Consider the following 15,000-nt stretch of genomic DNA (forward strand, 5'->3'; position numbering starts at 1 on the left):
TGTTGCATGTCTGTGGGAGGGAAAAAGCCCTGCAGCCTGCAGCTGGAAGATAAAAGTATTCAGTGCCACTTCTACCTCCGGTGATCTGCACACATAAAGACACACAAAGCTGTGCATGCATGTGCATGTGTGTAGGTGTGTGTTTGTGGTTGTGTGTCTCTTGAGTAACTCTATGCGATGCCCTTTTTTGTTGATACTCATATAATGATACTCATATATCCTCGGAGAACAAATATATGGCCTTTTGGCTGTCAAGAGAGACTAGACTTTGATTAACAACTCTTCTTTAATGTAGATTCACATTATAATGGACCTCTGCTATTGCAGTGTTGGGAAAGTTCACTTTCTTCATGAACTAGTTCAGTTCATAGTTCGCAAATTTTAAAATGAACTAGTTCAGTTCATAGTTCAAAATTCCAAATTTTGAACTAAGTTCACAGCTCCAAAAAATGAACTAGTTCAGTTCTTTTTTTCAATATGTTGCGAGCTAAAAAAAAATCTAAATCTATGTCTGCAATACCGCTTTCGGCCTCTATGCAACTTCGGCGCTCTCACACTTGCCAGGCATTGAGAGTAAAAGAAAGCACACGCAGCGATTGGAAACAGGACTGTTAAATGTGTGTTTTTCGCCTGGAAGTCTCTAGAAATCTGGCACCTTATTGAACGAAATTAAAAAGAGTGACCGTGCCGTTCACAGACACCAGAATGAACGCGTTCACAGTATCGTTCATCAGGCAATAATACAGAACGTTCAGTTCACGTTCACCAAAATTATGAACGAGTTCATGAACTTTCGTTGATGAACGCGTTCAGGTACAACACTGGCTATTGGTATGTAAAATCACACCAGAAGTCTTTTTGAAACAATTTCACAGATACTTACAGGAGCTCCACTGGGTCCAGGTGGTCCTCGAGGTCCCATTGGGCCCTAAGAGAAGAAAGAGAGAGACAGATAAGAGACAGTTTAGATGGTGCTACATATATCAGACTGTATAAACACAGACTGCTGACTTTGCTAGAAGAGAGACAGATAAAAGCAAGTTTAGATGGTGCTATATATATCAGACTGTAGAAACGCAGACTGAAGACTTTGCCTGCATTACAATCTTTGCAAATGTATCCAAAACGCTGGCTATTCATTGGATATGTCTTCCTGCACAAATGAAGGACAGGAAAGAAGAGGAGGGAGAGTAGAGAGGAAAGGAGAGGAGGGGAGAGCTCAGTCAACTCTCTCTTCTATCTCCAATAAGTCAGCTACCCGGCTCTGCCCCGCGGTGGCTACAACCCAGCAGCCTGCCCGTCTGTCAGAACCATAAATCGTTAGGAATTCCACAGTGGCAGTCAGCCACTATCTTCATCTAGCTGTTTTTCACTAACACACACACACACACACACACACACACACACACACACACACACACACACACACACACACACACACACTGTATATTTGGCTGCTTGCCATTCTCTCTCGTTCACTTAACCTCACACTCATCTTTTCCTCTTCACCCCATCCTCTCTATCTCTCCATATCTCTCTCACTCCCCCATCCCTCGCTCCCTCTCTGTAATAAAGAGGTCACTGCCACGGGCGGTGGAGACTGATGTGAAGGAGGTGTGATCCTTCTGTGACTCCTGTACCCCTCGTAAGTGCACCCTAGATGGGTTGGATGAATGACATGCCACGGACCCTATCATAACGCACATTTGCTGGAGGCCTCAAGGGAGCGGTGCACCATAACCAAAAATCAAATCAAAAGTCTTGGTTCACCCGAGCCGAGAGCTGAACACACAGCACCCCGGAACAGACACAGAGACATTGTGCCGTGAGAGTCTTTGAGTCTTAATCACCTCCCAACAAGAGTCTCTGACAGGGAGAACATGACAGTGTAATCCAGTGCAGGTAATCCTTTGTGTGGCTCAGCGCATCATCACTCAGCCAAGGGATATCTCACATTCAGGAGAGGTGATGAGGCAGATCTCACTCCACCTCCGCCTCCCCAAAAAATCATTAAGGTGCCCTCGGCTTGCTCAACTGAGACCAAGCCAAGAGAGAAAAAAAAAGAAGGAGATGAAGAAGAAAAAAAGGTGCTCATTCATCCAGCAGTTCCTTTAAAGTTAAACAGTCCTTCGCTTGCTATGGAGCCATTCAGGACTTCAAACGTGTTGGTTGCTGGGGTGGGGGCTGCTTCTGAATATGGTGACTGAGTCAGAGTCAATATTACTCTGGACACTGAGGCTCGTTCAGGACATCACACTCGCAGCTCTGTGTGCTTGGGAGCGATGGCAGGAATTCCACACGGCGTCCAAAGAAAGCGTCCGGGTGGAGGCCCAGACGCTGCTCTCCGAGAGGGGAATGAAAGTCAGCTTTTCAGGCCAGAGTTCGGGTTCCCATCATGCACTGGAGCTGGCCTCTCAATGGGTCTCTGTGTGAACCAGGGGGGGGTGGGGGCCAAGATGGCAATGTTGGTTTTGTGGGGGGGGGGGTGCTTAGGTTACTGTGGGGAGATGGCCTGATGGGGGTATGCACCTAGGCTCCAGGGGTTTGTGTGAAAGGATACAGTGTGGGGTGGATGTGGGGGCTGGAGCAGCGTGATGGGGGCAAATCAGTGCATTTGGCATCTTTAGAGTTTGATTTATTTCTCTTTCCACTCCGGTCTGGCTGTGGAAAGACATGCTCCACACGGGGATGAAAGCAGGGAGGCATCTCTTTGGCTCTCGACACCGCAGCCTCCAGAAAAAAAGACAAAAAATTCACATGGAACAGCACGGCTGCTCTGCAACAGGCCCGGATCTTTGTCGTCTCGAGCCTTACTTTAAAGGGCCAAGACTGTGGTGAAATGAACCAAAATAACTCCCTATACTCACATTACTCTTAAGTGACGCGCCATTCCATGCCAGCATGCTGGCATTCTCTGAGGTTTTCAGACCTTGATGAAAGCTGACACTTATTCATCAGTTCATTTTGCCACACTGTCCTTGGCATAAGTATGGATTTTGTAACACGTGACGTTGTTGCAGGGTCTCATCCAGACACTAGGGGGTGCTAGATTTTGTAGGTGGATTAGATAAACATTTTGTATTTGGAAGAAGGAAGACTCCTTCTATTGATTTGACACAAACTTGTCATCCTCGTTTGTCTTGCATCATGAATCACAGTGAATAAGATGATGAGGAAGCAGATCTTTTTCTTACCATAGGTCCCTGCATCACTCCCATCTGGGCACCGCCAGATTTCTCATCAAAACCGCCAGCCATCTGAGCAGCAAAGTTCTGCAAAAGAGGAACAACCTTGTGAGTAGCTTTTCTTCAAAGAGTCGCCAGCACTGCCAGCTGTATCTCCCTCTTGTGGACAAAGACACTTCACCGTGACAATCTTTGGCGGTCTGGTTTGTTCGCAAAACTATAAATGCAAAACATGGTCCTTACTTTAACAGGTAAATGTCAACAGATACATTTTCATTGTCAACTTACTCTCGATTAACATTCTGTCTGTCAGCAAAGCCTTATGAGATCAGGTTCTACTCCTCTGGCTAAAAATACTACTTTCAGGCTGGGTTTGTGAGCTCAGGGATCTCGGGAAGAGTTTTCATTTCCCTGCTCAACAAAGGATCCTCTTGTGTTTCCGAGAACCCCCTCCCCAATGCCCCGTCTATCTTCCTACCCCCTGTTGTCCCCAGTGTTCTCCTCTTTTCCCTGCTCTCATCAGGACAGAATACCCCCGTAACCCCAATCACTCCAATCCCACTTTCCCCTCATCTTTTCACCACAGTTTCCACAAACTCAACCCTTGCAAATGTTTTCTTTCACAGTGGCTAGATCTCATAGGCTAGTTTCACCAATGCAGCGACAGAGTGTGACTTTTGAAAGAACTTCACAAAGTGATAATGTACTGGGTTTGGGACTTTAGAAAGACCTGCATTCCCACTTTCTGGATACTTACTCCACCAAGGCCAGGTTGTCCATTTGGTCCGGGTGGTCCTGGGGGGCCAGGATTACCAGGGATACCAGGCTCGCCATCTCTACCACGGGGGCCAAGAGATCCCTGTAACATGAAAAGAGAGAGGATGAGACATTGAAAAGAAGAACTACTATGATCAATGGCAGCAGTGGGCTGAGAAGCAAGAATGGTTTGTGAAAAGTAGAATGTTTTTTGCTTGCAAGCGGGCACATTTCAGTGAGACAGAAGACATGTTCATTACTGGCAAGAGCAGTTCTGTTCAAAAGCTTTGCCTGCTGAAATCTACACTTTCTACAGACTTCTCTCAAAGTCAATGTACAACAGACAATTAAATATGTGAGTGTAGACAGTTTTCCTTCAATCTTAGGGTAATTAACAGAATTGTTTAAATTACTACTTAAGTGGGTTGCTCTTCTCCAATTTCTTAATCTGATAATCCTGCTGCTGGTGAAATCTGAAAACTGTACACTGGGAACTGGAAGAAGTCTTACAGTCGTACAAACTGTCACATAGTGGAAGAACACGCCACTAGATTGTGTATTGAAGAATGTGTCCTGTGGGCAGTTTAATACTTAATTCATTCTAATAGCTATGAGCACAAGAAATTCACACTTCAAACAGTATTATTTATAGAATTAATGAATGAATTATATACAGTATTGTTATTAAATTATTATAATATGTAAAAGTTTTACTGTTAAAAAATTTTAAAAATAAATGTTAACATATTAAACCTTCCAACTGGCTGCAATCATGTGCTGAAAGCTCAGCCAAGGCAACTTATAGGACCTCCCACACACTTTCAACAAGTTCTTGTTAGCTCAAAGATCTAAATAATGACAACCCCCCCCCCCCCCCCTTTATAAAGTGCAATTAGATAAAGTTAGGTATATTCATGTTTTTATGAATTGTCGTGAATTTTAATGTTTTGAGATCATCTGGGGCTCTTATTGTTTTTAAACGACACCAAGCGGTTTTGTCTTTATGTTGCCACTCTGCAGTACCATCCATAGTCAAGTGAAACTTGGAGAACATTTCAGAATTTTTACACTTCATAACAGTATTTCAAAGCATGCACAAGAACTGTGCCTAAAGTGTATAACACAGTATGGAATTACCTACAGTAAAAAAAGCATGACATTTATGATGAAGAGAATGTGTTGATAGACTGATCAAATATTTATCTGTTGTTCACACTTCACTAATGCTACTGCAGAAAGAACCCTATTCACGTTCTCAACAACGCCCTCCACAAGGACAAGCTTGATCACAAAGAGACAGCACTACCACCAACAAGCCAATATCCACTGACAAGTAAAAAAACACACCTTTCATGTCATTTTCAGTTTTTTTCTCCGTCATATGGTCTTGTCAGCTGCGGCTTCCACAGTTTCATCAGGAGTATATTATGCGAATAGCTCAGCCAACAGCCATTTTGACATGCACTCAAATGCTATAAAAATGAACACAGCGATCAAAGCATCCTTGTGCAGCTACACTGATTCCACACGCTGATTAAATGTGGTCTTCACTGCAGCCAAAGGACTTTGTGTGTGTGTGTGTGTGTGTGTGTGTGTGTGAGTATTATTGCCGCTCACACATCTGCTGAACAAACCTGCGCTTAAAGCAGACTACACAGTCTAATGGAAACAACAGGGAGCGAGGAGAACACTCCAACCCCCCTTCCCCTCTCCCTACACACACACACACACACACACACAGTCGATGAAAGGGTTCAGATCCCATCCCTAGAAGCCACGTAGAGCAGCCTGACTGACGCCATTTGCACACAGACACAGAGCCCAATGCAGTGGCATTTCTTCTCAGCCAGACAGAGATGGACAGAGCAAGGGTGTTACAAGGTGAAAAGAAAACAAAGAAAACACTCACCTTCTCTCCGGCGTCTCCCCTGTCTCCACGTGAGCCCTGTTCTCCTGGGGGTCCCTGCAGAGGAAGACAGGCGGAGTAGTCACACATTCAAACTAGACAGGTCATTTCAAAGCAAACTTTGCATTTCTGAGTCACATAAATTCCCCAGAAGATTTCAGACAAAAATCTTCAACCTACCATGGGTCCTGCTGGTCCTTTTGGTCCTACAACCTGAAGGCGAAAAACACACATATTTTATTATTCAACTTATGGATCAGTGATGAGGGTTTCAGTGGTGTCAGCACAGCTGACAACTTGTGACATAAGCATCAGTCTTCACAGGCAGAGTGTTTAGAATGAAACCTTTCTTCATACCTCCTCTCTTAGAAGATTATTTAATAACTTCCGACGTTAATTGCTGTGTTGACGAACCCTCAGCCATTAACAATGCAATGCTATTTACTGGGTGAGGAAATGATTGCTATCCACAGAGGGCTAGCTAAACTCTTTCCATGTGCTTGGCAGTACAGCACAGGCAGGTCCGTTCTTCTCTCTCTCTCTCTCTCTCTTGCTCTCTTTTACTCACTCTCTCTCTCTCTCTCTGGCTCTGATAGAGGCTGGTGCTCAGAGTACGGGCTTTGTTTGGTTTGGCTGTCCGCCTGCCCTGTGTGGCCTATCCAGCCTAATGGAACAGCTAAAGCTCCCCTGCTCTCAATTCCCATCTAATTACACAAAGACACACACACACACAGACACTCTGCACATACACACACACACACACACACACACACACACACACACACACACACACACACACACAAACACACACACACACACACACACACACACACACACACACACACACACACACACAAACAATGCGCAAATTGCATCACAGGTTGGCTGCCATCAGCACAAAAATAGCTGAGTCATTTATCCTGATAGCCCCCTAATAGATCTGATCTAATCAGCACAGGTTCATTAAAGAAGGAGAGCGATCTCTGGGTTAGATCATGTGGACTTACATCTGTGATATCTCCTGGTTCACCCTTCTGTCCCTGTTGTGAAAGATGGAGAGGAATCAGCAAGGGCAGTAAAGCCATCACACACGTACAAATCAAAAGCCTTGTCCCTGCTCCATTTCTAAGCATTAAACTATCAAAATGTTTTGAAATAAAGAGATCATTCATAGTTAATGAAAAGAATAACACTTTTTAAATAAAAGTTTAATTAAAAATACACACAGCACATCCACAGCACATGCATTCTAATTTTAGTGGGCTTTCTTGTCCTTTAATTCTGTCACATTTATACTGCCAGCCATCCCAAACTATCACTTAACCTAATCCATGAAAATAAGACATTGGCTAGCTCCTTTGCATTACTAGGGCCAAGCGGAGATCTAATTCTAGCTTGGAACACAATAACATCCACAAAAGATCTTTCTCAACGATTCTCACCTTTGCACCTGGTACCCCTGTAATGTCCGGCAGTATCAGCAAGAAGCAGAAGAAGAGGAGGAAAACATTCATTAGCACAGTACAAGATTATACCACTAAATCTACATCACTGTCCCATCACCTTGTCTGAGATATACTGTGGCCTCACTCAGAAACCTTTCTCTGAAGACACCAAAAGGATAGTATGGTCTGCTACTATGAGGAACCTGCCAGCCTTGATGGCACAGATAGCCCATTGAACCTGAAAGTGTTTGAGCACCATCGCCATGGGAAATAGCCGAAAGGCAGGAGCGAAGCAGGAATAAAGAGTGGCTGCTATTAAATATGAAGTGGTCAGCTAATTATCAGCTTTAATGTACTTACACATGGTCATGAGTCTTAGGTAATGTGTGTGGCTTGTGTATGAAAATAGCATGTATATGTATCCTGTTAACAAGATCAACATATATACCATGACATTGGCATACATTTTTAAGATGAAAACACAGCTGTATAGCTGTGGATAACATAAATGTATTAAGTAGCCTGATATAGAAGTAATTAACATGTGACATTTGAAGTATGTTGAGTTATAGGCAAAGCAAATGACCACGATTAACAGTATAAAGCAGTTATAAAAGCTTTCATGAAGAATTGGCACTTCTGCTTTCAAAAAATGCTGTTTTGACGGGTTTGACTGTGTCGCGTTACAAGGAATGCATAAATCTTCCCAAGATACCAAATTTACACATTTCAAGGCTTTATTTTGATTTGGAAACTCTCACAGTCACTCCATCTTTAACTTTCTAGTGCGGGAAGCTACGCCCATGTGAAGATTAAAATGACAGAAGTCATCCAAATTTTGCCAAATTATCTCACAAAAACCTCTCCCTTTTAGTTCTGCTGCCCTTTTTAAGGGGTGTAGGGCTGGGCTCCTAGACTGCTGCTGAAACTCACACAGTGTCTGGTAAAGTAAGGTATTTTCATAATGATTCCCACATGTGTTCCTGATACTGGGAATAGAATAATATCCAAACAAGATGGGGCCCAAGGTGAACCAGCCTCGGAAAAATCATGTCAAAGAAGCATTTCTGCGAACCTCCTAAGTAAGAAGTGCCATTCTTTGCATTACTCTTAAAGTTTGTCTTCATTTGTTCTTTTTTAGGGTGCGAAAAAAAACGCCTCCAATCACTCCAATGTGGATGACACTCACCAAAAACCTCAAAGAAGAGGTGTGCATCCACTGGCAATTGGGAGGTTGTTTTTTTCCCTAACACCCCCCAAGAAGGAACAAGATGAATTTGAAGGTAATTTATTTATGTGGGTATAAAATAAATAAATTACAACCATTCACGACAGGAGGCTGCTCGGGGCAGATGGGGCAACACTCTCCAAATGGGATCTCAGGGTTGGGGCAATCTTTGGGCTCCTCGCAGATAATGTCGTCGCACAGGACCGTGCCCGTGTCGCATACGCAGATGCGGCACGGCTCCGGCTTCCACACATCCTTGTCATTATAGCGATTGCCATCCTGAAGGCAGCTGCCAGGGTCCTCCTCTGTGTATGTGTGAGTGTGTGTGTGTGTGTGTGTGTGTGTATGTGTGAGTGTGTGTGTGTGTGTGTGTGTGTGTGTGTGTGTGTGTGTGTGTGTGTGTGTGTGTGTGTGTGTGTGTGTGTGTGCCATGTCAGGACACAGAGGGGGCAGGACAAGGGAGAGACACAATGTAAAACAGTCATCATTCTACAGTTCATTCAATGCATAGTAAAACTGCACAGATACAATGAACACAAATTATTGATATCATATTTCAAAATTGTGAACTCTCTCAGATGTACTAAAGTGTTAAATTGTCTAAGTTTAAATAGTCCTGTACTTTATGGCTCAAAAAGACCAACCAAAAATAATATTCTTGATATTAGGCTTGAATAATAACTACAGGTGCTGTCTGACCATTATACTATCTGAAGTATGCAGCCTGTATGGGTTGCTGTAAAGGTTATGATAGAAAAGTATTTGTCCAGTAAGCCATCAGAAATTCACTCAAATATGGTATAAATTGACAAACTTTTTTGTATACACAAATTCTCTTTTTTTTTCAAGGTTCGACGATGATGTGTCCTCTCTACTATGACTTCATACTAAGTATTGCTGAGGAATGATAATTGCTAAATAGCTGGCCGACTTGTTCCTGTACTTGCAATTTGAAACTCCCACCACATGGTGGCAGCACCACAACAGTTCAGACAACTCCTGCTAGAAACGTGAATATCAAGATGGCAATACTGTATTCACTTCTGTGTCTCCTCACTTCCAGGCCTGTTCAGGAAGTCCTCTGGTACCTATTGTCGTCATCATGTTCTAAATACTGCATACATGAGCTGAAACCACAAACATTACATTCTCTCTGACAAGTGTGTGTCTGGCTGCATCACCAAAAGGTAAGCAAGTTGAGGATGCTGACCGGAACCATCCACTTTTTTATAAGAATGAACTCCATGCCAAGATGCCCTATCGCTGTCAAATGGAAAATGTCCTGGGTGCACACGAGGCTTGCCAAATAATTAAAAACTCAGTCTATAGGGAAACGGCAAATGTTCATTTTTATCAGTATATACAAGATAAGATGGTAAACCTTTTTGGCTTAAAATGCACCCGACAGAACCTGTGTCAGATATGCTGTGGTGCTCCTAGTCAAATTCGAAGGGGATCTCGATAGAATCCTGAACGCTGACTGTGCTGACTTTCATGAAACCACACATCCTCTTTGACACCTTCACCTGCCACATGGAAACATTCAGATCTTTGTCTGAGGGAGTCCCAGTAAGACGAGAAGCGGAGGAGGCAGGGGCATTGAGAAGAGGAGGGGAGCATCAACAGAGCAAGTACAGTAGTTCTGTTTACCTTAGAGGCCTGTGCAGCTCTAGGTAACCTAACGGACCCCCGTGACCATGAATGGGGTCTTTCTTGAAAAGGACAGAGCGGGCAATTCACAAGCTTTCACTTTATTCATACACGGGCACTTTTATCCCTCATCTGGAACTCATGGCCCTGCCAAACATTCCAAACATGCACAAGAATGGAGAATCGACAGGGTTCATTGGCATACCTCCCAGGTTTGCCCAACATTAGTCTCATGGGATAAATTCTAATGTCAAATATAAATAATGGTTTCATTACTTTGCCTATGACTTTGACTTTCAAATTGGACGATTCACAGGTATAAGTGACTATATCCTATCCCTGCCAGCTCGGTCATTATTCTCAGTGGGCTCCCCTTCACTTCACTTCCATTCTTTTTATACAGAGTGCAGGGAAATGGAGGAGGAAAGCTCCAAATTGAACACAGGTGTTGGAGTGCTCTGCTTGAAGCGAGGCTTCTCCCTAATCCCTATCCTGCTGGACGACAGCAGTCAAGCTATGGAAGATATTGCTGCGACATAGGAAAAGATGGGTTCATATGGCATGGCTTTAGCACTTTTGGCCACTTCGGCTCCCTCCGAGACTTCAGGCTGCCCTTGAAACCTACTAGGCTGGGGTAACAGGGAGTCAGCACCCTCCTGCCTCTTTGGGGCTTCTTAGCACGTCCCTGAAATATTTCCCCCAGTAGCTCTTAGGAAAGAGCGACGTGCCTTATGTCCAGGGGCCTCTGTGCTGAGAGCGAGGGTAACCTGAGCCTGCAATTGCGCGTCTCTTTTTTTTTCTCTTAAAAGTGTGCAATTTTTCTTTTTTCACTCCACACTGAAAACCACCACCCAAACCTCTTTTGGTGTGCTTAATTTGGAGCCTAGCAGTGTCTCAAGCCTTATGTGAAAAATAATGTGCCTTAGCTGAATCATAATAATACTCCCTCCCCTTCTGTTTTCATAATACTTTTTCCAGTAGTCTCCAAGCCAGACAATCTTACTCTCTCTCTCTATGCCTTGACTGTCACAGCCTGTGAGTGATATAGAAAACAGATGGAAACACTAAAATCATATGGAACACTCAGTTCAGCCAAACTTACCAATATCTATTACCTTCACCATACACTATTGATCAAGTGAAATAGATACATCGATCCAATGAATCGATTAATTAACCAACAAAATTGCAATAATAATTTTCTACTTATTAACAAGCTCTCGTGTCCAATAAATAGGCCTGAAATTCTTTGGGATCCATTGGTATGCTTGATCTTGAAGAAGCACCACGATGCTGTGTTTGAACGCATATGTACGTTTTTCAGGGTTATTCCATTGTTTGGGCATCTTCGTTATAGTCCACCTTTGCGCTTTAACAAGCCTGGATTCGCCCCCATGCCCTCTGACAGCTGTGGAATGTGAACTCTTCAGAGAAGGCCCTTGAGCCTGACCACCTCTCGTTTTAAAAGTCTACTTTTAACAAATGTATCCGACGAAAAAAAGAAAACGGGAAGAGAAGCCTTCCCCAGCTTTTTGAGAATTTCTCCGCCGCACCGCCGCAGGTGTCCTGCGCAACTTTGGTAGGGGGCTGGGAGACGGTTAAATCTGAGCTCTCATGGTCTATCACGACCGCACTATATCAGCACACACTTTGCATCGCGTTACCTTTACATATCAGCGGATATTTGTAAAACAAAAACAGCATCTTTATTATGTTTTTAAAAAGTAATTATTTGCTCGATAAAGGCGTCACGCTACAAACACAATCTATCTGTCTGAGAATTTAAGAGTAAAAATTATGTGAGATGCCTCACTGTAACTCAAAACGTGTAATACTGAAATAATCAAGACAGCACCAAGAAATTAACTCAAAAAGTCTTAACAGCAAGCCAATCAGATCACTTTTCGCTGCCTCAGAATATTTCCAAACAGTAATAAAGGAATTCATTTCAACTTTAAAAAGCTAATAATAGAGCTACAACGCCATAATGAATACGATGTTAAATCCGGTTGTCAGAACTAATAATTAGTAGAGATTAAAAAAGAATTAGCCCGGAAAAACTGAGAGAAAAAAAGGCACTCTCACATCTCAACACGTCGTTTGTCAGAACACATGAGAAAAACAAACACTTCCAGTTTGAGAAATTCCAGTAAGGACTCTGTCCTGACTTTTTCACTGAAACATTTAAAACCAATTTAAATCTGTGAGAAAAGTTATGTTGCAACTTACGGTCATCCTCCTCCTGACATCTGACCACGGCTAATAGCACGACTTGTGTTGCTACAAGTAGCAATAAAGTCCTGGAATCCACAAAGCTGAACATGTCTAAATATTAGACATGCACGGCTTCTGGGGGAAGAAAAAGATGAAGGGGCTAAGGGTGCAGACGCGGTTCGCTGTTTTAGTGTGTGTGTTCCCAGTGACTGAAGCGAACCATACAGTCAACCTTCCTGAAAAGATGGGAATCCAACGCTGGGCCCCTGCAGAATCTCAGTACCGACCGCTTCAGGCCAGGTACTGCAGTTTTATGTCTCCAGTGCTTTCAATGGAACTTCGTATATTCCCAAATATCAGTCCGGCCCCTGCCCCCTGTCAAGCTGAAATCTGAATCCCCGCTTCCCTCCCATTCTGTCTCAGAAGTCCCACTTTCCCGTAACCCCTCCTTCTACGTGCTACTGAAAAGGGGTACCCAAAAGTTTACTTTTTTTCTCTCCACCAACGCATTCAACCCTCCCCCTCTTCCGACCTGTCTCGCGTCTGCTAGGCATACCGGTGCCGCATGAAATTGCTTTTATCGTCTCCGTGTCCTTAATGCAAATGCAAGACTGACGCTTATGATGTCTAAATCGGCCACTGTTGCATGTCGGACACTTTTAGTTTTAGAGTATTAGGCACTGCATCACATGAAGGCACCCACGGGAGCCGTGCACATAGCACATATGGCTCACAGTTGTTGCATAATGTCTTAGTGTCATTTTATGTACATTACGGAAAGACTTACAGACCTTAACACTATTGCACAGGTAGAAAATTTAATTTCTTAGAATCATCTCTACAGTTTAATGGCAATTGTCATTTGATAAGTTTTGATTGAAATCATAGGAACATTATGTGTTTTTTAGTTTTCATTTAGTATTCAAATAATTAAAAGTATAAATTAGCTTTAGTAGCTTTATTTTTTTTTAGTATTCACATACAAAATTGATCACACACAAGATCATTTGCTAAAACATGGTCTTCCTGTCTCTGGTATCTCTATCTATATATCTGTAATCTCTAATTGAAGGTCATATAGGGCCTCATCATCCTTATCCATTCAATTATAGTAGGGCTTTATTATGTACATCAATTAAATGAGTTTGATTTGAAATAAGGTGTAAGTAAAGACACTGATTTATGAACTTAAATATATCCTGTTTGATATTCCACTTCCAAAACCAAACCATTCCTGACATGATAGGGCACTGAAGCTTTCTGATTGGCTGATCACATTAGGAACATATGGGAGGGCCAAGCACATAGGGATGATCCAGGTAGCCTCACCTGGTTTGCCAGTAAGGCTGTCATTCTTTAGGACGAGATAAGCTGGTCAAGAGTGCCTCTATAAAACCTGGACTGTGGCAGGTTAGGTCAGCATGTGAATGTCAAGTGTTGGAAGTGGGAACTCCCCAAGCTATAGAGGGCTTTGGGCATGCCTTAATCGATGCACATTACCAATGGACTATTGACAGCTTACTTCCTGATTTATCTATATTTACTGCCAAGATGTTGATGAAGATGTTGATGAAAATTGGCATGACTGCCTGATGGATATAAGATACATTGCTGCCTTTGGATGCTTTTTTTTATCTGTTGGAACTATGGGATACCTGTGGGGATCCTCAACTTGATCATCAGTTTGTGATTAGTTGAAATGGCTCATTGACAGAGATGCTTGGATGTGCTGTCTTAAACCCTCATCTTGGGCCCTAGGATAAATTAACCTAAGTTTGTATAGCCGCTTCGCCAGACTGATATCTGAAGGCAAAATCAAATTGGCCGGAAGAAGAGGGGCGGGACTTCCCAGACAACCTCTCACACACCTTTCCTGGGGAAACACTCAACCTGTTCCTTTCCAGATGGAGGCTGCAAGCCTAGAGATGATGTCATATGTTCCCTTTGTGAACCTCCAGAATCTCTCCAGCATCAGATATCTACCAGCAGTCAACTTCAGTCAAACATCCTCCCGTGTCTATGAAAGGGTCAGGATGAGATTGTTTGGCAGCACCGTGGTGTTGTCATTACACATGAAAATATGGGAGGATGGTCAAATGGCTTCAATGACATGATGTAATGACCTAAGGGTAGGCTGAGGTTGGCTGAGGGGAGCTTTATGCTCATCATGTTCTGCTTGATGGCTCCAAAATTCCTGCTCACATTCCTCAAGTTAATACGAACAGTTTTCTCTCCTATGAAAAAAAAACACCTCTGGCGATCCCCACCCCCTCGCTCTTCTGCTGCTGCGATAGCTCAGACCTGGGTCCCGCCCATCCAGCGTTCATCAGTTTCTCTCAGAATTATTAAGAACACTGTGCAGGTCAGGGAGCCATCCCACAATGCACCAGATGTCAAAGCCACCATAGAGATGAATGGCTGTTTCACTGTCACACACTAATATTCATGAAATAGGCAAAACGAATAAAATACCTCATTGGAATTATGAAACCCATCTCCTCATTTTGGCTACATTTGGTGTGAACCATCTTCCAATAACTTATTATGATTGAATAAGCAGACAACAAATCATTGTTTACTTTAATGGACATTGATGCTCCACTCATTGTGTAGAAG

General features: G+C 43.1%; 1 protein-coding gene across 1 annotated transcript in view; it reads right to left on the minus strand.

Annotated features, from left to right (window-relative positions):
* The window catches only part of col2a1b (collagen, type II, alpha 1b), a 43,450-nt gene extending 30,784 nt beyond the window's left edge, over positions 1-12,666 (minus strand). Inside the window, exons 1-9 of the mRNA XM_080848942.1 lie at positions 12,400-12,666; positions 8,616-8,825; positions 7,290-7,306; positions 6,855-6,887; positions 6,028-6,060; positions 5,851-5,904; positions 3,943-4,044; positions 3,195-3,272; positions 884-928 (exon numbers count right to left, since the gene is read on the minus strand). Coding sequence (XP_080705068.1) covers positions 884-928; positions 3,195-3,272; positions 3,943-4,044; positions 5,851-5,904; positions 6,028-6,060; positions 6,855-6,887; positions 7,290-7,306; positions 8,616-8,825; positions 12,400-12,493 — 666 coding nt within the window. The 5' untranslated portion in view covers positions 12,494-12,666. The remainder of the gene's footprint in view (positions 1-883; positions 929-3,194; positions 3,273-3,942; positions 4,045-5,850; positions 5,905-6,027; positions 6,061-6,854; positions 6,888-7,289; positions 7,307-8,615; positions 8,826-12,399) is intronic.
* Positions 12,667-15,000: the final 2,334 nt, after the last annotated feature.

The sequence above is a fragment of the Sprattus sprattus genome, assembly GCF_963457725.1.
Source record: "Sprattus sprattus genome assembly, chromosome: 12".
In the NCBI taxonomy this organism is placed as follows: Eukaryota; Metazoa; Chordata; class Actinopteri; order Clupeiformes; family Clupeidae; genus Sprattus; species Sprattus sprattus.